Source organism: Oreochromis aureus, linkage group 20, assembly GCF_013358895.1.
Source record: "Oreochromis aureus strain Israel breed Guangdong linkage group 20, ZZ_aureus, whole genome shotgun sequence".
Taxonomy (NCBI): domain Eukaryota; kingdom Metazoa; phylum Chordata; class Actinopteri; order Cichliformes; family Cichlidae; genus Oreochromis; species Oreochromis aureus.
The window spans coordinates 14547744-14574176 of NC_052961.1; the positions used below are offsets into that span (position 1 = coordinate 14547744).

A 26433-nucleotide genomic window follows, 5' to 3' on the forward strand; every position below is an offset into this window, starting at 1 on the left:
TTCTGTGCATTTCATCTAAAAACACCCTTAAACATGGCTGTTTGAGGGTGTTTTAGATGATTTTTTCAAGTTTAAGTGCTTGGAGGTATTAGGGGAAAGATGCAGGATGTCACGCTGTTTCCCATAAGGTGGCTGTTTTGACATTTTCAGTAGTCATGTGAGTTCACTCAACAACCAGTGTGACTTTTCTCGACCCAAGTCAGAGTTTTTAATCACTCTTTCCAGACATTGTAAAGATTCCCCACCCGACTCTGAGAACCCACTCACCACACAGCTTATATCTTGCGATTTGCATTTGAGAAGACACACCTCTCTCTTGTTTCCGGCTCTGAGCAAGTGAGTGGAAAGTACTGATAAGCATCACTCGGTGGTTTCAGCAGAGCACATTTAACAGTGGAGGTGACCTCACAGTGATGTGGAAACCTTTTTTTTTCTCTCTCTCTATGAACTCTAACCCCCCCTTAGATTTCCGCTCTAACTGTAATTACAGCATTTTGTCTTTCTAAGCACATCTATAGTTTTAGTATGATTATGAATTTAGATTTTAAAAGACGAATTAACCCACAAACCACAACCGCTGATTAATCTAGAGCATTCGATTTTTGGGTGTATTTATCTGAACAGTCAACATGATATGAGATAATCTACAGTAGTGAGGAAGCATCATTTGCATCCATACCTACTAAAGATAAAGTTATTTTAAGGTTTTTGGGGGGTTTTGTAAGTAGACTACAGCTTGTGAGGCTGCTTGTGAAAACATAGAGAGTGACAGAGCTAAACAGTAATGCTGCACGTCTAAGCTGAGCAAATAATTATGCTTACCTTTTTCACCATCATATTTTAGAAACACAAAGTAAAACCAATGCTGTTGTGAAATTTAAAAGTATTTCCCTTATTTTGGCCCCAGATGAAAAGGTAGCAAAACACATTATTCTTTGAACCTGGTAATGAATGCTTGTGCCACATCTGCCCGATAGTTAAGGGAATTTTCATTAAGAATCCGGCTCCTCGTGGCATTAGCAGCGTTTTACTAAATTAGTGGGCTGACACACTCTTATTGCCACCCTCAAAGGCATAAAGAGGTTCTTCAGATATACACTGGGGGGTGTAATTTGATCCATTCCTGAATTTGTAAGGTTGCTCATTTCCCAAAAAATGAACAGTCAAAATTTAATGTGGGTTTTGTTTTAGTGGAGTGAGCTGGGATACCAAAAATTTAGAAAAAATATACCATTACACGAAAGTTATACGGTAGATAGATTTGCATGTCACTGAGTGACATTAGTATTTGATGCCCTACAACACAGCCACAGTTATGGTGCACGCGCATCGGCTGTGCTCCGACGTAGCACAGTGATATCAATCAGTCAGTCAATTTAAGATACTCCTGATCTTAACTCGTGTCTATAAATCGCACCCATCCAAAGAATCAGTTTCTCCCATTCCAATCTCTCCAACTCTCCAGACCAAGAACCGTCAATGGACGTCAAGGACAAGATTGTAGAGCTGCACAAGGTTAGACTGGGCCATCAGCAAGAAGCTTGGTGAGAAGGTGACAACTTTTTGTGGGATTATTTGGTCTGGAGCTACATGCAGGATCTTGTGTTAATCACCTGAAGGCAGTTGGGAATACAGTCACCAAGATCACCATTGGCTGACTTGCAAATCAATTTATAACATATATTTAATGCTGTTTTTTTTTCTGGATTTTTGATTGATATTCTGTTTCTACTAAAATGAATCAAACTTGATATGATGTGATCAAACTTGATAATTCAGCAGGGCAATCATTTTCCCCCACTGTTTAGCAAACTGCCAACCTCAAATACCAAAAAAACCTTGAATGTGTAGTTTAGCATCTAGCTCTTGATGCCAAAGTGAAAATGGAGCTCTGCAAAGTGACCCGTTTGTTAACAAATATTGCACCTCATCCAAATCAAGACTTAGTTGATGCGTCTTTGTAAACAAACTATTGTAAGTTTATCTGGGCATTTCTCTATCAGATCTGTACATCAAGGTACTCATTTTTCTTACCATAACCTTCTGAAGGAATAGTCCATATGACTCTGCCGCTCCATAAATATTGTTCTTTTAATCTTTTATTGTTTTGGCTGTATGCTTTGGCTCACATACACATCCATGTATTATACTGCAGAGCCTATATTTATTTTGATTTGAAGTGTTTACACTAAAGATGTGACCAAACTTCAATGTGAGTAGTCTGTCTCGTTGTTCTCCCACAAAGCTGTCATTAGTGTCGGTCCAGGTCACCTGCTGTATTCACCGTTTCTCCAGTTTGACCCTCAGAGGCTTCCTTCAGAGTTGCCACAGGTCTTTGCGTGTCTGTCATAACTGGTGTTCTTTGAATTGATTTGTCAGATTTTGACACACCGTTTGTTTACAGCTGCCACATAAGCTTTTCATTAGTTTAGTAACGGATTAAACTCACATGCAATAGACTGGCAACCTGTCCAGGATGTAGCCCGCCTCTCGTCTCTCTCGCCTCTGGGACTGTTGGGATAGTGTCCAGGTTCCCGCTCCCCATTTTGATGAAATGGATAAGTGAGTGGATACTTGCTTGGATTCCAGGTGGTACTCACTGACTTCTAAATGTTTGCACATTATTATCCTTGTGCTTTCCAGTCATATGTTCCTTTACCTTTATTGTGTAGGTTATGTCTTAATAGGCACTCTGCAGGCGTGGACCTCCATGATCAAAGGCAGGGACAGACTTTTGTAACTGTTACGGTCAGGCGGAGAGATACAACAAATTTCCCATGCGTGGGACTAATAAAGGTTATCTTATCTTATCTTATCTTATCTTATCTTACAATGGAACGAAACTGATGTCTCATTAATGTTTTCAGAATCAGAATCAGAAAGACTTTATTTATCCCCAAGGGGCAATTAAGATACAACAGAGCAGCATGACGTTCAAGATAAGGACATGGCATAAACAGGCAATAAGAGTGAGATAATAAATATGCGGTGTGCATGCGCCAACCAGCGTGCAACGTGCAGCCTGTTACAGTTGCTCCTGCATATTTCTCCTTAGTTTAGCTCTTTTTTCTTACGTATTCTTTTTTTCTTACTTGTACTTTAACCCGTTTATTATCTTTCACTCAATCATGTGGATTGACAGAAATAATTTCCCCTAGGGATCAATAAAGTATTCTGATTCTGATTCTGAATACACACAGAATATACAGTATATACACAGTTTTAAAATTACAGTGACTGAATAGGTGAATAAATAACTTTAAGTGACTAAAAGCGAATAAAGTGTCGGCAGTATAAAAAGAGTGTAGAGTAGTTTATGTTTCTGGCGTGGGAAATGGTCTCATCGGCTGGAGAATTGTTTTGGTGGCTCTCCTCCTCTCAGTCCTACGGGAAATGCAGCGGAGGCGGCGCCCAGAGGGGAACCATTGGAATGCGGGGTGAAGAATGTGAGAGGGGCCATTTTGGTTTTGCTTGTTTGTTTCTTCTGGTTTGTTTATTTTTTTTTACCATTGTCATTTTCTACGTATGTATAAATACATACATATATAAAAGTGCCCCATGGGCTCTAATACTGCGCACCAACACCACTTCTGCATGCCCTCCATCGCTCTATAAATCTTCTTTGTGGTCCACTTCTTTCCTCATGCCTGGCATGTCCATTTTCACTATCCTTTGTCCAGTTTGTACCCCACCCCCATAACTTTGATGCTTTTTCAGTACTTTTACTTACTGCAGTTGACAGCAATAGTTGTCTCAATGTGCTTTGTACTGTAAAGTATATTGTGAAAGTCCTGTGATATTAAAAGGAAGGCCCCAGCAATTGCTAAAACACTTGGTGATTGTGGAGAGGAAGATCTCTCCTTTAATAGGAATATATCTCTGATAGAACCAGGCTCAGAGAGCGGCGGGCAACTGCTGAGACCTGTTGGTAGGTGAGAGGAAAAAGAAGTGAGACAAAGAGTGCATAGAAAGACAAGGAGAAAGCTTAGGAGAGAGTAGACCAAAGCTTATGAAATGCAGTGCTGTATGAATATATGGGGAATGGAAAGAAGAAGAATATGGGAGTGCTTATGCAACATGGAGAGGGATGATTTAGGCTCACTTGATCTAACCCCAACTATAAGAGTTAGAAAAAAGAAACGTTTAAGGCCTAATGTGAAGTAGTGAAGTTGTTTGAAGTCTCTGCCTCCCACTGTACTTTTAGAAAATAGGAACAACAGCAACAGCTGTTGTTGTTTTAAAGTTTTAAAGTTAAATTCTAAGGTTGACTGGATTTTCTTTGATACTACAAATTGTTTCTTACTTGCCATAAAAACTGCTTTTATTCAATTTAATTTAAAGTGATAAAACAGAGGCGATTCTCCATATCAATTTCTGACAGCAGTGGATTATCCTTAAATATATACTTTGATATAACGCCGGGATTACTACAAGCAGCTCTGTGAGTATTGTATTTCAGAGTGAGCGTCATCTCAAGTGTCCCCATTCATCTGTAAGACTAAACTCAGGGTTGTCTCTTTTTTCTCACCCCGCGGTCTGGGACTTTAATGAGAGGCGGAGCTGCGGTGACAGGGATTATTCATGAAAAAACACTGACATTTTTTCAAACAAACGCCTTCGGGTTTTAGTCACTTGCCAGTTAGTGGCGTTTGAGGACACAGAAAAACACAAGCCGACTCTTTTTTTCCCCAGCTGATAACCCCACAGGCAGATTTCATGAAACGCTACGGCGCTCTGACGCCAGACAGCAGGAGACCTAACAGATGAGCGGAAAAAACGACCGCTTCTCGATGACACGACGCACTGGCCTTTATTGCTCAAATATTTCAACTTCAATATGTTTTATATTCGTAAAATACATTTTCCCGCCGCCTTTACAATTCTTTGCTTCTTAGTGTCTCCGGTGCTGCTAAAAGATACGACAACGTGTCGGGTAAGTTAAACAGAGTGCACTACAAAAGCGAAGAAGAGCAGGATTTATTTGCGTGAAATTACTGTAAACGCTAAATGAGACTGTATTATTATTATTATTTCCAGTCAAATTAATGAGTGGACTTTAATCTTTTGCTTCTATTTTGTATGTTTGAACTACAGCGGTTCAAGTTGCGCAACCATGTTTACAGAGAGGAAATGTAAATTAAATCAGAACACAATGATTTAAGATGAATTTGAATGACTTATTTAATTAAGAATAATGAAAACACACGCCAATCAAAAAAACAAGAAAAAAAACTCTCCCCAGAGACCAACAGTTTCTTGCTGTGACTGGTCAAAAATGGGGGACTTATTTTCCTCACATGTTTGACTCTTTTATGTCGGAGTCACGCTTTTATATGTGATACGTGATTAATGTGGGTTGAATTAAGCTGACTGAGACTTTCATTGGTCTGGATGGCAGCATATGTTGCCCCAAAACCTGTATATCCCTTATTATAGCATTAACAGTGCCCTCACAGATATCCAGTGGGCTCTTGAGATGTTCCTCGTGTTGCTCCTTTTTAAAGCATTGCACATGGTTGAAAATAGTTTCAAATTATAATAGGCCTTTTTTCTTTTTAAAATCACATAAATATCTAAATGTTCTTCGTGATTTCTTAATATTTCCTAAACATGTTTTATCTTTCTTCTCCTTACTTTAGATTGGAAACCCAAAAGGTAAGTTATTTAATTTCTTTGACTTTTCTCCTTGTGAAAATGTGCGAAAGCATCCTAACGCTCTTCTCTCCCTGCACAGATCATGTTGATGAAAGATGTCCTGTGGAAATGATAAGTTCTACAGTCGCTGGGAAGGCTTACTCTGAATGCGTTTCTGTTTATGTCTGGTTGAAAGCTGAGGGTACGGAGTGCAACCACGCCTTCAAAGTTCACGTATCCACCCTAAACACACATGTGGATGTATGTCACCACCTATAAAACTGTTATGTGGCACGACTGACAAAGTTGCTTTCTTCCAGATTTTAACAAGAGCCCGAAGCTTAAAATTCTCAGTCCAATTAAGAAGACACTTAGGCCTACCCTGAAAATACTGCCACAGAAAATACAGGTTGGTGTTACCTTTGCAGCTCCACCGAAGAGTTAGAAATGTCAGTATGACTATGCAGTTCATGATGTTAACAGGTACAGTGGTATCATCTCTCATTCTCTCTATCTCAGCGTGAGAATAAAACACGTAAAAGTGAAAAGTTCAGCTGTTGCGACTGTAACATCCCACAGTTACCAGAGAGAAACACCAGTCTTCCCATGGTAAGATGGCTTTTTTCCTTCGAACTGCTAAAATATTAAGCATAGTTTTATAGATAAATATAACCTGATCGTGGCTGTTTTTTGTTGTTTTTTTCATTTGCAGTGGGTGCTTGCATATGACTGTGTAATGGCAAACACTAGAAACATTGTTTCTGTGTTCTACAGCACAAAATCACTGAGCTGCAATGTCACTTACAAAGTAGAAGGTAAAGGTGATCTGGAATCTGGAATACAATCTGTGCATTTCTCTACTGGATAAATACACTGATTTTTTTCAGACAACATGGTCTCATTTGATATTTTAATTGTGGTTGTGAACAGAGCTGTGAACATTTAGATTTAAGTTGGTGGCTTCATGTAAATCACATAATTTCCATAGTCATCGAAAACACTTAGTGACTCAACATCACCGGTGCACTGAATTTTGACTTTTGCTCATTATCAAAGCAATGGAAAGATTATCCAGATAGTTCTACGATGCACATTCGTTGTCTTTGAGTTGTTCATCTGCACACACTCGTGTGCCTCCAGTTATTCAAATATCCTGTGGCTTGTTTTGTGTGTGACAGAAAGCCCAGACTTCGATCTGTCTGTGGATTCGTCATCTAAATCTATCACTGTCGCTATGAAGAGAAAATCCATCAACGTCACCACGAAGACTGAATCTTTTACTGTTGCCATGAACACTGAGCAAGTCTATGTCAGACACTGTTACAAAAATGTATGGAAATGCAAGGGCGAGACCGAGCAGCATCCCCTGAAAGTGAGTATTACGGGCAAGTTTACTTATTACCTTGTTTTTGGTAGTGTTTGCACACTTATGTGTCATTCTGTCTGTGAACACGATGGCTCGAAAAGTTTTTAATTAATTCTGATGAAACTTTATTGGGGTCATGTTAACAATTCAATAAAATTTGGGTTACGTCCACTGAGGGGTCATCAAGGTCAACCTAATGCCCAATTGGTTGAAAATGGGCAAAAAAGAATATAACTTAAAACTATGACTCTTACAAATGTGGTGTGTATTGTCAAAATGTAGAAATTACCACATTTGACCTTTGACCTCTCCTTCAAGGTCAATATATTTATCTAAAGGTCAACGTGGTGATAATGCTATATAAAGCTATTTCAAATGACAATAATGTGTCAGCATGGGTTACTTTTTGAGTATAGTTATTATGGTGTTGTTACGTAGGTTACGTTAACAGGTTATAACTGTTTAAATACATAACATATTAAATACATGTACAATGTGCTCGAATAAGTATTATTCTTTGAAAACAACATACACTGGTGATTAAAATCTTTTTTCACTTGATATTTACTACTAAACATTTAAATTAATTAACTTAACAATCCAATGAAAACTACAGATGTGCTATATTCACATAAATTAAAACTAGTTACACTCCAAATGATGTAAAGTATATTAAAATGGGTTTCAAGTGGGCAAATTATTGGCCTGCGCTTTGCTCTTGTTTTTACTGCACTGCAAACATCTTAAAATATGTTTAAAAAGAACAAAAAAATAAATAAAATGGAAACATAAAAAAAATACAGTTGAATTCCCGTAATACTCACTTTTTTAAAAACAGCAATAGGGCTGACCAAAAAATTGTACAGTAACACCAAATATAAGAAACAAACACAGGCCAGAGGGTAAAAGACACAGAAACAAAAGGTCCATGGAAGTTAAACAATACAGGAATCCCTAGAAAGTAACCTAAAAATCACAGAGAGCATCTCACACTTGGTCCAAGGCCGGGGACTCAAAGTGGACTTAAACGTAAATATTCCATAAGAGAGTGAGCTGCCTTGACCAGCTTGTGTTGAAAAGTAGGCGCGATTGGTTTGTAATGTGTTTGTGTGTGCTTTACAGAATGATACATCCCAGTCAGTTATTCTCAACATCTCTTACCTGCTGCCCTGTGTGTGCATAGAGGTGAGCTGAGTGTAATCTTCAGTGGAGCAGTATTTTGTGTTGTCAGTATTCTTTCTTACACCAGGTCTTGTGTGCATTGGCAGGCATATTACACCCACGCCGACGCAACGCGGCGTAAAAAGTGCCCAATTGAAGAGACGGGAGTCATGGGTGAGTGTGACTGAGAACGTTTTTAGGCGTTATGATGTTTAGAAAGGGAGATAAGAAACTTTTGAATTGAATTCTTTTTTTTTAAGCACAAAATGTGAAAGCAGGACAACACCAAGCAAATGGTCCTCCGATTACATTAAACTATAAATAAGTAACCAGGTTTTAAGGAGAGAAAAAAAAACTGTGCAGACAAACCAGAGGGACGCACTTCTGTCTGAAGACAGCATTAAAACCGTGCACAAGCGAAACATTCTTCAGTGTGTCTGTGTTCACAGCATGATTCAGATGACTTAGGACCTGAATTTACTGACTCCTAGTTATGGCTGATTCAGTAGAGCGAGACAGATTCTTCAAGATAAGGCAGTTTAATAAAGTAACAAGTCAAAGAGAATAAAGCCCTCAGGGAAGTGAGAACTCAAAGGCTGGCATGGAAAAATGAGTCCCGTCACAGTTTTACGGCAGTTGAAAAACCAAATCCCATAACTTCAGAGCCTCAGCTTACACAATACTTCTTATCCAAAATTGACTTTTTGAATAAGTATAAGGGTGTCGTCATTTTGCCCCTTCTCGAGCTCCATAAGACCTGGTAGTACGTCCTCCTCTGAGCTCTCTCTCTCTGATGTGTGGCCCTCCTCCGCCTCATATCCTCACAGCACTCAGTGTGACTCCACTTCCACAGTTCTGAGTAAAATCCTGTCTGCGTCACTCAGCCATCCACGGTCATTGAAAGATGTAACATTTGATTTTGAATTAATGAAATAATAAATAAATATCAAAACACATGATATTGCATTTTCTTCTGGCAGAAAACAAAACAAATAAACAATTTTGGGGGAGGATGTATACCAGTGAATTAATGAAATAAAAGCTAGGACTTCTGGCATAAGCCATTTCTTTGTATTTGCTTTCCTGTCCATTAAACTCATCAAGAATCAAAGTAGGTCGTATTTTTTAAACTTGCAGATGGAGAATTTAGCAATCCATAATTGTACAAAACAAAAAAGAAATATGTTATTATTTGTCCTTAATAAAGCAACTAATTCTGCAAATAATAGTAATGTGTTCAGTTTTGGACACGTCCAAAATATGTGGTAATGGCCGGCTTTTTGGAAGCCACAGTTTCTCCAACAACAAGAAGAGCCTGAGCTTTGGAAAAGGAGCGCTCTACAGCTTTTAAAATGCTTATCTGTGAAATACTTGATAAATACAAGGCTCTTCATCATTCCCCTTGTCTTATAGTCTTTCACAATGCCAAAAAATGCAAACCTCACACAAGCTACAATACAAGTTTTGTAACACACGGGCCTATCACACTAAAACAAAACAAACTAACTCTTGTAATGCAGGATTCTGCAGCATAGGATGTTACAGATTTCCATAAGCACATCTGTGTCAGTTACTCCCATCCTCTTCTATTGTTGTGTTCAAGGAAGTTTTATTGCATTACCAGAAAGTGCTGCCAACTTTTTGTGTACACCGCTGTAAATCACGAGCATTGACACACAGCCCATTTACCTGTTTTTAATCTGTTTTTGCTGGCCACAGAGAGTACTGTGAGCCAACCACTTTTCTAAACATGTGCAGTGGTTGTGTTCTCTAAATTCATTCATTTAGATTGAATACATATTAAAGAGATTCATTTTTATCCGTATGACAAATACACATAATTACCCACTTAATTAACTTTTTGAACTTATGATCTGAGCTTTGCGACATGATGCGTTTCCTATTGGAAGCAGCCATCAGAAGATGGGTACAGTGTGGACATAAAGGGGCGGACGTGGTCAGCAACAATACTCAGGCAGACTGTGATGTTTCAATGATGCTCAGCTGATACTAAGGGGCCCAAAGTGTCCCAGTAAAAGGGGCTTCACACCATTACACTCAAATTCTGACTGTGACCCAAAGGTCACAGCACAAATCGAGACTCATCAGATCAGGCAACATTTGTCTGCTCTTCTGTTGTCCAGTTTTTGTTCCTAGCTGACAGGAACAGTATGCTGCTGTAGCCCATCTGCTTCACATCTAGATGTGTTTTGCATTCAGAGATGCTCCTTGGCATGCTTTGGTTGTAACAGTGGTTATTTCAGTTACTTATTGTATTCCCGCAGGCTTGAAGCAGTCTGGCCTTTTTCCTCTGACCGCTGACATCAACAAGGCATTTTCACCCAGAGCTCTGCCACTCCCTAGATATACTCTCTTGTTCAGATCATGCTCTGTAAACCTTCCAGATGATTGTGTGGGGAAAATCCCAGTAGATCAGCTGTTGTAGAAAGTTGTTTTGACCCTGTCTGCATGCATAAATACGCTGAATTACTGCCATGTGATTGGATGATCAGATATTTCCATTAACAAGCAGTTGAACAGATATACATAACACTCTGGCAGGTTAATACAAGTTTCAATATGTGCTGTTATGGGGACTTCTTTGTTTGTTTGTTTACATAAGATAATACAAAAGAATCATGTTGCTGTATCCTTTTAAGAGATAATATTGTTAAAGAAGTTATCCAGCAGAGCAGCTGTGACTCCATTATTGATAATACTGCCAGCCTGCTACGCAGTAACTGATACAAGACGCATTTTTGTATGATAACAGGATTTAACACGTTTCATGGTACTTATATAAAGCTTTTTCTACTCAGGTTGAGCACTTTAAGCACTTACTACAAGCCTCATTCACCCATTAATTCAAGTGTCTTTTGTTTTCTATGTCTAAGGACTTTTAAACTAATGTTCATGCACTCACACTCTGATGGATGCGTCGGGAGAAACTTGCCGTTCAGTATCTTGCCCAGAGCTACTTAGACATGAAGGTTGGAGGAGCCAGAGTTCAATACACTGACTTTCCACAGCCTGCTCCACCTACTGAGCCACAGCTGTCCCAAATGAGTTACAAAGCACTTTTAAAAACAGCAATAAAGTGCTGTACAATAACACCAAACATAAAAGGCAAACACAGGCCAGAGGGCAAAAGACGCAGAAAAAAAGAGCCACAGAACTTAAACGATACAGGAGTAAAAGTAACTTAAAGTAACAGTCAACATCTCACACTGGGTTGAAGTTGATTTAAAAGCAAATGTTGCCTAGAGAGTGAGCTGCCTTGACTTTTTTTCCTCTTTAAAACTCTATAACAGGCCCAAGCGTAAGAAACCCCCAGATTTCTAGTCTTAACCAAACTGAACAATCCTGGTCTATTTCTTCATTCTTTTAGTGTAGTTACTAAGTTGTGCCAATGGTCTGATGATTCTAGGTTTATAGTTATGGAACAAGAGACTCTTGAAAATGCACATGCAAAATTAAAAGTGTCTTCATGACGATGGACAAGAAGATGTTCTTTTTTTTTTTTGTTATTATTTTTGTCTGTCTCGTTGTCTAAAACTGACCCTTAAAATGCATATGTTCACATACATCTGTGTGTTCATGCATGTCTGTTTGGTGGTGTTTATTGTGATCCAGTGATACAGGTTTGCCCACGTTTGCATCCCGGGAATTATATTGGCATGCCGTTCTAATTTTTTTTGTGTTAACATCGCCTCAACAGATGCCAGAGATGTGTTTTCCTCCTCTGAAATCACTTTCTACACGGACAGTTTTACGCTGAAAACACTGTGCCCAGCCAGCCAGCTGAACATCTCTGCCTCCCTCTGCTGGATGCAGCACAAACACCTCTGCACACCTGTGCTTAACTCCACCCTAAAGAAGAAAGACGAGCTTGTAAGCATAGCAGTATCCGCGACAAATATTTGTGGAAAAAAAACAGTCTTTTTTTGTTTGTTTTTTAAACACCAATTTTGACTTTTTAACAGAAATATGACACTACTGCAGTGGACAAACACCCTCAGATGTGTGTGCAGGTGAGAAGCACCTAGATGCATTGATTGGAAACAGGCACCGCTACCTGCCGTTTATTCACAGATGTTAATTCGTTTTTGCAGCTTTCTGTACAAGGCATACGTAACATCTCTTGCCCTTTTACAGCAGGTGAGTGAGTGGATGTGGGATGGAGGAATTTTACTAACAGCTCTAATAAGTCTCAGTTTGTTTGTGTGCTTTCCCTTATGGACTCAGTCTTCCTTTGTCCCCCACAGATAAGCCTTCTTGGGAGGTCTCTATTGGACTTGGAAGGCAGATGATAATCGTACATGTCAACTCGTTTACTCCAGCGACGTTCTCAAGCCAACTCTGTATCTTTACTGAGAGTGGATGCACAGCTGTAGGGAAAGCACATTCAGTTACAATGGTTGGTAAAAATATGCATTTTTAACACAGATTAAAAAACAAGGCAAAAATTCATGCTAAAAGACAAATATGTTAACATGTGTCCATATGTTCTCTATTTTACAGGAAGGAAACAGAAGTGAAAAAATAATAAATTTGCCTCTTCACTTTTATTCTAAAAATCCTTGCATCCAGGTAAATATCCATACACACATGCATGTATGTATTTCTGGATTTTATGCATTTTATCATCTATATTCTCGTGTTGTTGTGCAGGTGTGGCAGTCGGATCCTGCTCGTCATGGAAGAAGAATTTTGTGCCCACACTGTAAGTGTACTCGCAAAACTGAACCTGCCACCATAAGTTGGTGCATCTGAACGTTCATACACACACAACTCCTACAAAGTAAATAAATTTTCCATTATCTGTTTTGTTTATTCTTTCCCGTTTTTCTTACAGACACGCACAATAGACGTGGCTTGTATGCGGTGGCAGTTCTGATATTTGTGTTTGTAGTTGCATTGTTTGGAATTTTTATCCACCGTGCTACAAAGAGGGGAGCTGCAGGTTAGTTCATTTGCCTCACTGCGAATCATGTTTTCATATGAAAAGCATTTACAGTTTCAAGGCACAGGCTAATTTAAATTGAATGACTACTCTGTCTTGCATTTATTTCAATTCATTTCATGTCATTTTAGCTTCACTGTTGGTCTTAAAGGAGCAACTGACACACGTACATTTTCCCATACATTCAGGTTGGCTGTATATCCAGAGGCCACTGCTGCTGGTGTGTTCATCAGGTCAGTCGGACCATATCTCTGCTGTGTGTGCATTAGCCTCAATTCTTCAGGAGGACCTAGGTGCCACAGTATGCACACCTCTGTGGGCGCAAAACTCTCAAAGCCAGGATGAGTCAGGGCCTGGTGTGGCAGATCTGGGCCCACTTCCCTGGCTGTATGGGCAGTGGGATGCTGTCTGTGAGGAGCAAGGAAAAGTGCTTGTAATTTGGAGTCCTGAAGCCAAGAAAACCTATGAGAAGTGGACAATGGAGAGGGCAAACACAGATAAGAGTGAAAGAAAAGAGGAAGACTGCAGAAATGCACACATGAAACATGAGAAAACCAAGGCAGAGCTGGAAGAGGATTTGAAGCAGAATGGAGGAAAACTAGGAATATTCAAAAAAGAAAAAGCTGTTGGAAAAAAAGATGGTGCTAAATTATGTGACGATAAAGACTTGTACCGACAAAAGGAGGCCTCTGCATTGATAGAGCCAATGTTAACAGCTGTGCTGGCTCGCTTAGAAGGGGTGCTGCAGGAGCACAAAAATCAAGAAGTTGTTCTTATCTATTTCCAGGGCCTCTGCCACAGCAAGGACATCCCAAAAGCCTTCAGAGAGGTCCGTCAGTACTGCTTACCCCAGGATTTCAGGGGTTTAATAGGGGAGCTGGGAGAGATGGCAAGAAGGACAACAAGATGGCACTGCTGGCCCAGAGTCCTTTCTAAAGTGCTGGCAATATGGCTGGCACAGAAACTAACTCAAAGGCTGCAGACGCTCGTGCCTCAGACACAAGGAAATAAAGTGCAATCAAGAAAATGTCATTGATGAAAAAGACATTAGATAAGCCTGAGAGCAGTCTGAAGAGGCCTTTGGCTGCCCTACCTGGAACTGTGCAGGTGTACGAGTTTCTGCACGGGTCACCATGGAAAGCAGAGAAGTTTTACTCTCAAGTTTCAAAGTGACAGAAGTGGTTTGTTTTTTTTGCTGGAAACACGATCCACAAGACACGGGAGATGGTGTTCCATTGCAAGCTCCTGAAACCCTCACTCTATATGAACTATTCATTACCGAGCTCTGTTGTGTCCAATATGCCACCAGATGTTTTGCATGTTAAGAAGAGGTAAACACTCTGTCCTTTGCACAGCATTTAGCCTCTGACAGAGGGTTCTTTATATTACGTTCGTGACTGAAGCCCCAGTGAACACCTGTCTTATCTGCGTGAATATGCTAACCACTATGAAAATCTTGTTGCAAATAATACCTCACTTTCTTCATGAACACATTTAATATTTCAAAGTGTTGTGACAGCACAGGTGACAAACTGCGTGACTGCTGTTTACAAAAAGCCTCAAATTTGCATAGGATTTTCTAAACACAGACATTAAGCCAAAGCTTTCATCCGATTTCCACTTTTACTGCAAATGTAAAATGCGCTTTACTAACGAGAAGGTAACTGCATTCATATATTTATCTTTTTGGCCTTTAGTGGACTTAATAGCTTTTTATATTAATAACTACTACTTATGACTGGGGCTGCTTCTACAACTGTGTCTACAAGCGTGTTATTGCATTTTTTTTTTGCACACATACTATCTCCTGCATTTTAAAAGTGAAGAATAATTAACATTTTTGCTTTTTTTGTTGTATTTTTTCCCATTGTGCTTTTCACTATGCTTATTTAATGAATAGAAACAAAATTCTGAACATGAATGGTAAGACTGGGCTGGGGGACTCAATGAGACAGAAACAGAAAAAGCGAGTATTATTCAAATTATCCAACGGAAAACATACAGTGCAGTGGTTACCTCAAAATCTCAGAGCATTAGAACAAGAAAACCGTGTCTGTGGTACTTTCCCATGTCTTATATTTATTGCAGGAGTTTTATTAACTTCAACGGTGAACATTATGCAAAGTGAGTTTAAACAGAAAAGTGACATCTAGTCTGGATCTACAGACAAACGTGATTGACCTTTGAAGAAGTGTTTGTTCGGTTTCACTAGTTATTCCCTGAAGCTGTTTTCCCTTCTTAAGTATTTTATGGTGACATTAGCCTGCGGCACTGTTTGCATTATAAGAATATGTTTTGAATAAAAAACAGACTGCTTGACAAAAGAATTACTTTGACAAAGTATCTCTTTAATCGCAGAAATGTCTTTTTTCTGTATTTGTCGCCTGTTTTATAAGCTTCATATAATAAGTTGTTTGTTCATTTGAGTTACGCCAGCACAACAGCGACCAGGAGCTTGAGTGACAGACTTGCTAGACAGGATTAATCGTGAAGTAAACGTCTGCTGCATTATTTAGAAACCCACAGCAAAGAAAACACGAAGATTTCCATGTAAGCTTCTAGATCCCTACAAGAATCTGGAGGGTAGTTTGATGTAATACGGTAGCTGCAACAAGGCCACAATTTTATTATGTTACATGAATAAATACATCAAATAAATATGTAAATCAAACAAGTTACATATCTAGCTAGTATAATTTTGTTTAAACTGCAAAGGAGGGCATTTACTCTGGTAATATGTGGTAGACAAATAAATGTATATATGCATCTGCATGGTTTGCATATCTCCCTTAAACGAGCCATGTTGGTCATGTTTCAGGTGCCATAAAATGAGAAGTGAAACTAAAGAGTTTGTTAGTGCAGGTGTTTCAGTTTTCTTGATAAGATTATTAATCTAAAACAGTGGACCTAATAGGCATGTTCAGTCAGAGAGAAGTTAAAGGTATGCAAACGGAAAAAACGAGTCAGCAGCTTGCAAGTGAAAAAAACAACAACAACCATAAAGCGTCCATCGACATCATTATTGTCACGATGATGGCAAAGTTTAACTGAGCAACACAATGAAACTGCCCGCTGACTCCTTATAACTGTTTCAATCTGCTGCAAAAAAATAAATAAAAAATAGACGTTAATAACCATAAAAATGTTGGCACACACGTGGTTGTTGTGACCGTTTAAGATAATGACAAACAACAGACTTTTGTTCTGATCTGCTTCTCGTTACTTTTTGACTTTCGCTCTTCACAACAATCAGTGTGAGTCATGTTGCCAAGCAGGTTTGTTTTTATAATTTGGTGTGCGTGTGTGTCTATTTGTGAATGTTGCTGAATGATTCACCAGCCCTGCAGAAATACACTGTGCAGCTGACAGCTTTGCCCCCTCCTCCTATCCAACCTGCGCAGGTGGCGCAACTACACGCCCAACTCCAGATTATTCAGTTATCAGGAAGGGCGGTGAAACAAAATCCCAGGAGCCTCACAACACGTCGCTACTGTCGAGCTAGACATGATCGCGTTGTTCTCGTGCCGCCGAGCTCGGTGTTTTAAGTATAAGAAGCTCTGATTTTTATGTGTCCCGTGAGGAGGAGAGCGTAGCCGTGGAGCAGGAGACGTGCGTCGGAGTGAAAGGGCTTGTGCCAGGCGCAAAGGCGCACTCCAAAAATATGGGTCTCACACTCCGGTGGGTGCCACACGTGGTCTCCCTGCTGTTATCGCTGTGTTTCTGGCTGTTCGTGTCGGCAGGCGCGCTGAAGATTTTTAACCAAGACACACCTGAGTTCACCTGCAGCAAGGTAAGTGGGAATCCTGGGAACTGAGAAATGTTTCTTTTGGAATCAAGCGGTTAGAGTGACTCTTCTCTATGGGGCGAGAGTATTTATGACCGCTCAGTTCCAAGCTTGTAGCGCTTGTATTATGTCGACTATAGCGTTTATCATTATCAGGTCAGACACTAATAAAAACAACGCTAGTTATGGTACGCTAGTTAATGATTTAAGTGATCTAACTATAAAAGTGTGTTACCAAATTTTGTTATTGCTATCTTCTTTTTTTTTTTTTTTTTTAAAAAAAAAAAAATGTAGGTGCAAAGGGAACAAAATTTACTGTGCAAACGTCTTTTTCTTGGAAAATTAGGATAAGAGACACCCTGTCATGAGACAGATGTTCATTACTTATTTACTCATCTACCTGAGTCTGGCACCTTACTCCGCCACTCCAATTCCGTGGAAGGTAGCTTGACTTCCCTGAAACTGTTGAGTCAGAAATGGCAGTATTCATGCACATGATGCAGTATGTAACATTACTTACATAAATCTTAACTGTCTTTATTCCTTGACTTTAAGCGGCAGTGAACATCATTGACGTTGGCGTGACATTTTCATAGGCGTTGCTGATTTGTCAAACAAAGAACAGAGATAAAAGCATTCAAAGCAAAAACAAGGAGCATACATAGAAGGATACAACGAAACATAAGCCTTTAAATCCAACACTGAATAAACATAAATGTACACGCAGGAGTGAAAGCAAACAAGTCATTGCAGTAGCATCAGATAAGAGTTAATATAGTGATGAGTGATGGCAGGATGAGTATGGATCCTCTTTAATTCTATAGATGTGGGCAAAAATAAGAGAGAGTGGTGCAGGACACGTAACAGGAGAGAAACAGTGATGGAGAGTGACAGAGGTTCAAGCTAGTGGTGGGATTTCATCCGTTATGGGATCTGAGCCCCTTCTTGTTTGCGATGGTGATGGACATGCTTATAAATGAGATAACATAGGAGTCCGTGGACTATGATGCTCACAGATGAGTGAGAGTAGGGAGCAAAAAGAAGGGGAAGCTGGATAGGAGAAGGTTTGCACTGGAGAGAAGAGGAATGAAACTTAGTAGAAGCAAGAAAGAATACATGTGTGTGAATGAGAAGTAGACAGGTGTAGGTGGACTGGTTTTAATACCCGGGTTCAACCATCCAAAGCAACAGAGAAGTGGAGGAGCGTGTCGGCAGGTTAGAGTAGGTGGAGATAAGTGTCAGTGTAATTTGTGATAGTAGCGGATAGTACAGGATGATAGCAAGAGTGAAAGGGAAGGTTAATAAGTTGGTAGTGAGACCTCCTATGGTCTGTGGCTCTGATGCCAGATGTCAGTGCAGCTCCCAGAGTGAGCAGGTGACCATGAGACAGGAAGCAAAATACAGCAGCCTGCATTTAGCTTCAACCCGAGGCTATCATCCCCCACCCTCTCTCTGCATTTCTGTCTACTCTTCACTATGTAATAAAGGCAAAAAGCCCCAATATAACGTTTTAAAAAGACAAGAAATTGAAGTGGAGGTAGAGCTGAAGATTTCCACTGGTAGTGAACAGGATGGAAAAAATTAGAAAACAATACATCAAAGGAGGAACTCGGGTAAAGTACTTTGGAGAGGCAAAGTTGAGTTGGTTTGCACATGTGAAGAGCAGAGAGAGTTGATAAAGTGGGCAAAGGATGCTGAATATTCAGAAAAGAGGATGATGGTGCTGGGGATAGGGTCAGATGGAGGCAGAGGATTTGCTGCGGTGACCCCTAAAGGGAGCAGCCAAAACAAGGGGAAGTAAGATATTGTAGAAGAATTACTCTACTACTACTGCAACAGAAAAGTAATAACAATAAAAATAGACAGAACAAAGGAAATATAAATGCATACAGGTTTTTTTTGTTTTTTTTAAATAACCAAAATGTTATTATAAAAATACTTGGAATCAGGCTTTCAAATATCTGAAGCTGCTCACTACAGTTGTGTGATAAATTGAAAGCTTTTAACTTAGAGACATATCCTGGATATTTTTTCACAAACTATTTACCAGACATTTTACTTACAATTGTTGACATCAGTGGTACTTTTTAGATGTGATTCATTCAACTCTTGTTCACATTTTATTCTTTCTTCAGGGTTTGACTGACTGCCATGTGGATCAAGGTAGCAGCATGATCAGTACTTGTGCATCCACTCTCACTGTTATCATCTCAATCCCAAATAAACCTGTTTGTCTAAAGCAGAAACGCTCTTGTTTTCACAGCTCCGTTTTCTGATGTCTTTCCTGATCCATACAGTAAAGTTGATGTTACACAGTTGCAGCTCGAAAGTGTTCTCTGCTGTTCAAACAGACAGAACTGCAGTCTTTGCCTTCAAGTCACCATCACTCTACAAGGTAGCTTTGCCATAAATCACTTTGAGAGACTACTGGGACACATTTCATAATGATGTCAAGCATCGTATTTGATGGCGATGCTCTTAATGTTAAAATGTTTTCCTGCATTCTTATCATAGCTGTCCAGCTTGTTAACCTGTCGCATGTTGTGAACTAATGTTGTATTTAATGTTGCTGACATGATGATGATCCAAGCCGAAGAAGTGGGTGACGTGATGGATGTTTCTGAGGAGTCGGGGGATGACAGCGAAAAAGAAGGTGTGTGTGTCAAACAGAACAAAGTGTCTGAGTTTGTTAGCAGTTAGAATCATGTGCTTCAATCACAAAAAAATGAAACCTCATATTTTTCCATGACATTTTTCTCTATATTACAGCTTTTGTGAAAGTGCATTTTAGCATCCCGGGAACGTTAGAACGTTGGAAGGTACTCTATTTTAAACAAAGCAACTCAACTGTTGAGAAGTCGACATATAAGGTAACATTAGGGAAGAGTGAAGGTATTATTTAATGTCTGATTTGTTTTAATTATGGATTAATTAAGTAGTCTGTGGAGGTGGAGACTATGTTTGTTGTGTTTCACTACATGAAAGAGTACCCTTTATTTGGCATATTTGATCAATTTAAAATGTCATAATCATTCAAACAAAAACTCTTACCTATTAAACATGCCAAAATAGTGTCAGTTTTTCATGTTTCCAATGTCTGAGTTTAGGTTTTCCTTCTCCCGTTCCAGTCCAGATAGTAGCACAAGTAAGCATAGATTGGAATTGCGCTTAACCTCAACGAGCCTCAAAAAACAGGAAATAAGTAACACGTCACACTTTTTTTTTTTTAGGTTGTTGCAAAATTCTATAAGGAAGTAGCACGTTAAATAAATAACTGGAAACAAGCATACACAGATGAAGAGGATATTAATACAAAGATTAAACAAAAGGCTAGGGGTATTTATAGACATATGAGGTAATCAGTTAAACACGGGAGGGTAACAAGACATGACAGCAACTAATTTAAACAATGACAAATGAGGCACTGAAGGGTGCACTAAACTTATGAAATACAAACAGTAACTAGAATTAAACCAACAAGTACTAAAAGCTCAAAGTAAATTCAAACCTGTACAATAAACTAAAGTAAGAGTCATAAAATCATAATGCAACCAAACATAGCACCCAATACAAAGAAAGGCAGACAGAAACCAGAACTCAGAAATCCACACAAATTAAAAAACACAAACCCCGGGACACGGCACAACCCTACACCTCCTGGAGCCCACACGAGGGCGGGCCCATGTTGCTCTTTTGGAGCTCAGGCTATCAACCATTAATTAGAGATATTTTGTTGCTTAACAAGTGCACTATTTTGGGGGGGGGATCACACCTCATTTGTATTTTGTGCTTCACTTGAGTTGACTATTCAATTAAGGATGTTGTTTTAAACTGTCCTATTGATGTGTTTCTGCCTAAGTAACAGATATGAATACTTTCTCCATTATGGATAGACTCTCTGCATTCTCATAGAATCAATCTAAGAGCTTTACTAAATACAATTAAATGTTTTAAAGTTTACTAAATATTTCCTGCACTTCCAGCTGCTGTTGAGAGAAAAAGTGGACTTTGGCAGTCCTGTTATGGTCAGTGTAGACTCAAAGAGTCAAAATATGACACTTCCCTCTTTAAAAGGCGGTGAGTTTAAGTTAATGGGAGCAAAATTATGATGAATTGTAGAGCAGTGTTACCCAACATTTACTACACCCTCTGTTTTTCAGTTTGTGATAAGGAGCTTAACGGAACTATAAAGGAATGTGGTAAGACACTTTCACAAACCAGAAGTAAAATGCAGGACTGGTAAAAACGGTTTTACACCATTGAGTGAGTTGATCCAGCCAAGTTCTAATTTATGACTATTGACACGAAGGTCCCAGACTCCGTGTGGTGAGAGATCATCAGAGGGATGTCATTCTGCAACTTAAAAACGCTGATGTCAGAAAAGGAGATGCAATCAAATGGCAGATGGTTTGGGATAAAATCCCTGCAGAACAGCATGCATGGGTGGGTCAATATTAAACTAGCCAGGCCAAATTTATATTTTGTTCTGGTAGTGCAAAATCAGCATCATGCATGTTTATTTGTTTAACTTTGTTTTCATCTTTGGCAGCCCGAAGAGGAGAATCAGGTAGTCATTCCATCAGACTTTGTTGCACCATGCCTGTGCTTCCAGGTAAGCTAAAATATTAAGTGACAGCTAAGCTATTGGCAAATACATAAGTAAATAAATATATATGTAAAATAATAAATATAAAATTATTTACAGGCATGGTGGAAGGGATCATTAAAAACACAAATCTGCCCTTTCAAAAACAATGAAGGTAAATGGTGTTGCCTGACATCAACTTCAGAACACATTTGCATTTGACATTAATTTTCAGACATGGAGAACTGCATGTTGTTGTTGTTTTTTTTAGATGCACTCGAAAATATGCAGCACAGCGTGTCTGTAACTTTGGTGGAGTCTCATTTTTGGGATGGTGGCACAGGGCTGATCTGGAATGTAAGTGCGCCATGTATACTGGAAGCAGAGGTGTGGCTGTGCAAGAAAGACCAGGTGGGAGGCCAGTGTGAAGAGGTGATGGGTTCCAGACAGAGACTACGAGCTAAATTGAATAAACGAAGCAACGGATACTTGGTAAAAATGGCAAAAATACTGTGTGATGTAATGTAGTTTTCATGAGCCAATATGTTATAATTTTAGAAATGACTGCTATGAGTCAATATATTCTTTTCACTGTGTCTCCAGAAAAACAATGCATTGTTAGCACCAAAAATAAACTTTAAACCTTATAGTCAGAAAAAGGCAGAAACAAAGAAGCAAATAGGAATTTTTTTTTTCCTTCTTCCAAATGTAACAAACCAGACATAAAGCAGACAGCAAACAGTCAGGTAAGATTATTTTAATAACTGGAGTCTTATTTCTGACCATCTTCCTCATTTTGGGTTTAACTTCATACAGAGCTGCCTTGTTTGCCTTGGAATATCTCTGTCATGAGTCACTCAGTTCAAATCATCCTCTGCCCTTTTACGTCACTCAGACAAACAGATATCTACATCTACAGAAGAATGGCGAAACAGTTCCAAGCTTGATTCACCTCAAGAAAAAACAAAGAAAAGAAAGAATGTGTCCAACATTTAAATAGATATTCAGTTGTAAGGGGGTAAAATACAGTTTTAAACTAGAATGTTTAAAATGATCCAGTAAATTACCAAAAGGTTGATTTAAACACACCAGAAATTTACACATGCTTAAAAAGCAGAACCATGGGGAATGTGAAGCCATGATGCTTTCTTTTATCTTGATCACATAAAAGAGATCACATTCATGAGCGGTGATCTTACAATATCAGAACTAGATGAAAAACAATAACAGAGGTTTTATAAATGTCTTGAGAATGCAAATTTTCTATTTTTGTTTTGTTTTGTTTCTTTTAATCCTTGAAATATTTAATGTTTGTGGATCATTCAGTGCACCATTGTGTGGGAACAAAGCTTTTTTACAAAAGTTTTTTCAACTGGCTGCAATCGAACGACAGACGAAAAACGCAACTCAGGTGATGCGTGAAGAGCCTCTGTCAGTCGCACTTGTTGATTTGAATGACATGCTGCACTTTGTTCTGTTATGATGGTTCACTGAAGTCAAAAGGATTGGTGATTAATCTTCTCTTTGTTCTTTATCGCGCTTTAATGGCTGTGACTGACTATGACTTTTCTTTAACCCTTCAGCAAAAAGGAGAGTTCAATGTGTCATCTCACCCTCTGCTATGTGTTCAGGTGATGCCTCAAACATAAAATTATACATGAAACTGAATGTATTCTTCACTATGCAGACTGTGCTAACATAAACTCCTGCATTTATTTTTAGATGAAGATTAACGGGACAAATTCACCCTTAGAGCCCCAGTGTCCATTTGCCAGTAAGATTGTGTATTACTATCTATTCGATTAACGGATTAATAAATTCTTTTAAAGCAACATCCAAAAAAAATCCCACTTTCTTTCATTAATATGTAAAAAAATAAGTAATTACATAGTGATTTTTTTTTTAAATATAACATTCCGTGTCTTTATTAAAGTTTCATATTTTCACATTTTTACAGCATCTCGATTGCGATGGAGCCTGGTGCTCATCATTGGATTACTATTCATGTGTTTAGCAATACTGGGAGCATATTTGATACAAGGGATTCTACAAGGTCAGTTTCCAGTTCAAGTGTCACTGAAAAACAGAATAACTGAATGAGTGTTCTTAGAAAATATGTTAAAGGCATCTTTGTTTTCCATACAGGCTATGTTTGGAAATGGCTGAAAGACGAAGACGTTAAAGGTAGGAAAAAGCATGACGTTAATTTCACACTGGGTCACCAGTATTTCCACATTCCTTGTTTTCATGTTTTTGTTTCCAAGCTTACTTGGCTTGACTTTTATGCCATAATCTTGATTTGAGTGATAATTCCTTGTAGGTTTGTTTGATCAAATACTGATTATAGCTATTGAAATGTTCTATTTCAGGGGCTGTGGGCGGTGTTCATGTCGTGTTGCTGTACCCACCTGATGATAACCCTTGCCTGCCAGAGCTGTTGTGTCATTTGGGCTCATCTCTCCAGACACTGGGCTTTACTGTGTCTCTAGACCTGTGGAGCCACGCTGAGCTCAGCATGCTGGGACCTGTGCCATGGCTCCACTCACGACTTGATCAGCTGCAAAGGCAAGGGGGCAAAGTGGTGCTAGTCCTAACCCAGGCCTCCTGGACAAAGGCTGAAGAATGGGGAGCTCAGCGCTCAGAGAGGAAAAGACACGTGGAAGAAGAAGAGGCAGGAAGAGATTACCCTGGGTCTTCTCGCTGTGCGGATGTTTTCAGTGCTTCACTGAGCTGTGTTCTAGCAGACTACTTACAGGGCCGTGCTGGCGAACGGTTTATGCTGGTGCAGTTTGAATCCTTCCCACCTGAGCCCCCAGGTAGTTTCCGACCGCTGCCAGAACTTTTCCGAGGCCTGCACGTCTACAGCCTTCCATCCCAGAGCCTGGGTTTCCTGACTGAACTGGCTGGAGCTCGTCAAGTAGCTACTGCATCAGCCAGACGGAAAAGAGCAGGGGGGCTCAGGATGGCATCCCGGGCTCTAGCCCAGAGACTGTCAGCATTCACAGCAGGGTCAAATGTATTACGTCTTGTGGGGGTGCACCAGAGTTGTGTTGCCGTAGGGGTGGAAGACTCTGGGGAAACTGTGCCTTTGCAGCCCAGTCTTATCACACCCCCATCCAGCCCTGACATGGACCTGCAGGCCAGTGAAATGGAGTGGGCCTGACAACAGGACAGGACAGCTATGGTTCCGTTTTGGGATGTGCAACCAGTAATGACACAATCTGAACTGTTGCTGATCATTACATTTGCTACTTCAGCTTCTTTATTTCAGGAAAACCTCTGGAATCCTAGCCTGTTGAAAATGAGGCATTAAAAAAATCAGTCATATTATAGCTTGAGCCAGTGCTGCTCTAGGAAAAGCAATAAAATATCACCACCTCCAAAAGAAAAAGGTGACAGCAGATGCAAAGGTCTGTGGTGACTATTTTTGACAAATAGCATGGCTCAGGAGGGCTACAAAATGAGAGTAAAGTGTGGAGAAAAACTCACTGTGTGCACACTTCTGTTTCTATGACACTACTACACACTTGTACTACTACTGCAAGCAAAGGTTTGTGAAGTTCATGAAAAAAATCAGCAGTACCTGTCCCATTTTTGGAGGTTGACATGCATGTATCTTGGCAATTTTGCAGAATGTTAAGAACAACTGGAATTTCTGCATTGATTATTCATAAAATGTGTTCATCATCATCAACTTATACATGCTATTACATGTCTTTATTGAGCACTGTGAGTAATAACTGGCAGAGCAGACAGGGGGAAAAAAGTAAGTGAACTCTGTTTCTCTACCTTTGTTTTAACATTTCCTATAGCTGCTAATGAGGATTTTACCCCGCCCCCAAAACTGTTTCATTTCATTAGTATTTCTGGGATGACTTGAATAAGCAGCACACTTTTATTATCTCAAATTACCTTGAGATGGGCATTTCAAAATATGAATTTCCTTCTTTTTCAACCATCATGTTCACTTACTTGGTTCAGCAAATTTATAATATTTACTTGGCCCAAGGTTAAACCTTATTTTATGAGTAACCAGTACAGCAATACCAGTTCTGTATAACTGCGTATCAATGCGCTGAAAGTAATGAAGAAAAAAGAAACCATAATGTTGTGTTTCTGACTTTATATATGTAAATATATTTAACCAGTTTGTCTTGGTATGTTCATTTTGTTTTATACTGTTTTCTTTTTTTCTTGTTGTCTTAAATAAAGAGCTAATGTCGGTATGTCTTTGTGACATCAAATGAATAAGCTTCCGTGCATTTGCAGAATAAGCTCGTTGACATTTGTTTAACATGCATATCTGTGAAAGCTTTAAGAATAAAAAAAACACATTACAACAACAGTTTTTGTTAAATAATGGTTATTTTTTTTAACATGTTATTATTATCACCAGTTAGGGGTCCTAAATGCATCTAAGCTTTAATTATGCAGTTAAGAGTCAACCCCGGGATGGTGGTAGAGTGGTCACAGCAGAAGGTTTCCCGGTTCAAATCCTAGCTGAGGCTTTTCTGGTGTGTGTAGTTTGCAAACATGCAGACTACACACACCACCTCCAGAGTGTCCGGAGTGGGCCTTCTTCCACAGTCCAGAGACATACATTGTAGGTTAATTGGATGAGAGGTAGATAAAATGTCAGTAAGACCACTTAAGGTAGATAAATGTGAATGCATTATGTGCCTATCTGGGTATTTGTACCTGTGCTCTTTGCACCTGCAAGCACAAATAATCACACTGTAAGAAAATAATCTAACAATAGAAAAATATTATAATCATTTAAAAAAATATATGATTAAACTAACAGAGATTGAAACCAAGCTCAAAAGAAACACGGCAGAGCAGATCTGCATTTATTTAATATTCAATATTGATAATTATAAATGCTAGTTATGAGGATCTTTATGACACCCTCTCCATATAGTTAGGGCTGGATCAAGTGA

General features: G+C 39.2%; 2 protein-coding genes across 2 annotated transcripts; both read left to right on the forward strand.

Annotated features, from left to right (window-relative positions):
• Window positions 1-4511: 4511 nt before the first annotated feature.
• On the forward strand, window positions 4512-15451 carry LOC116331058. Its single transcript, XM_039604323.1, is given in 18 exon segments — window positions 4512-4933; window positions 5640-5655; window positions 5735-5836; window positions 5955-6043; window positions 6154-6243; window positions 6347-6449; window positions 6813-7075; window positions 8123-8185; window positions 8269-8335; window positions 11880-12052; window positions 12145-12192; window positions 12274-12319; window positions 12427-12578; window positions 12683-12751; window positions 12833-12884; window positions 13017-13124; window positions 13313-14140; window positions 14143-15451. Coding segments are annotated over 18 exon segments (2520 nt in total). The 5' UTR covers window positions 4512-4837; the 3' UTR covers window positions 14298-15451.
• A 1128-nt stretch (window positions 15452-16579) lies between these two features.
• Window positions 16580-25836, forward strand: wu:fl23c11 (interleukin-17 receptor C). Its single transcript, XM_031753886.2, has 16 exons — window positions 16580-16914; window positions 19044-19071; window positions 19172-19303; window positions 19499-19561; window positions 19678-19778; window positions 20892-20985; window positions 21069-21107; window positions 21218-21351; window positions 21458-21520; window positions 21614-21668; window positions 21765-21985; window positions 23077-23124; window positions 23216-23267; window positions 23451-23546; window positions 23639-23677; window positions 23863-25836. The coding sequence occupies exons 1-16, from the start codon at window positions 16786-16788 to the stop codon at window positions 24654-24656; spliced, it is 2088 nt and encodes a 695-aa protein (XP_031609746.2). The 5' UTR covers window positions 16580-16785; the 3' UTR covers window positions 24657-25836.
• Window positions 25837-26433: the final 597 nt, after the last annotated feature.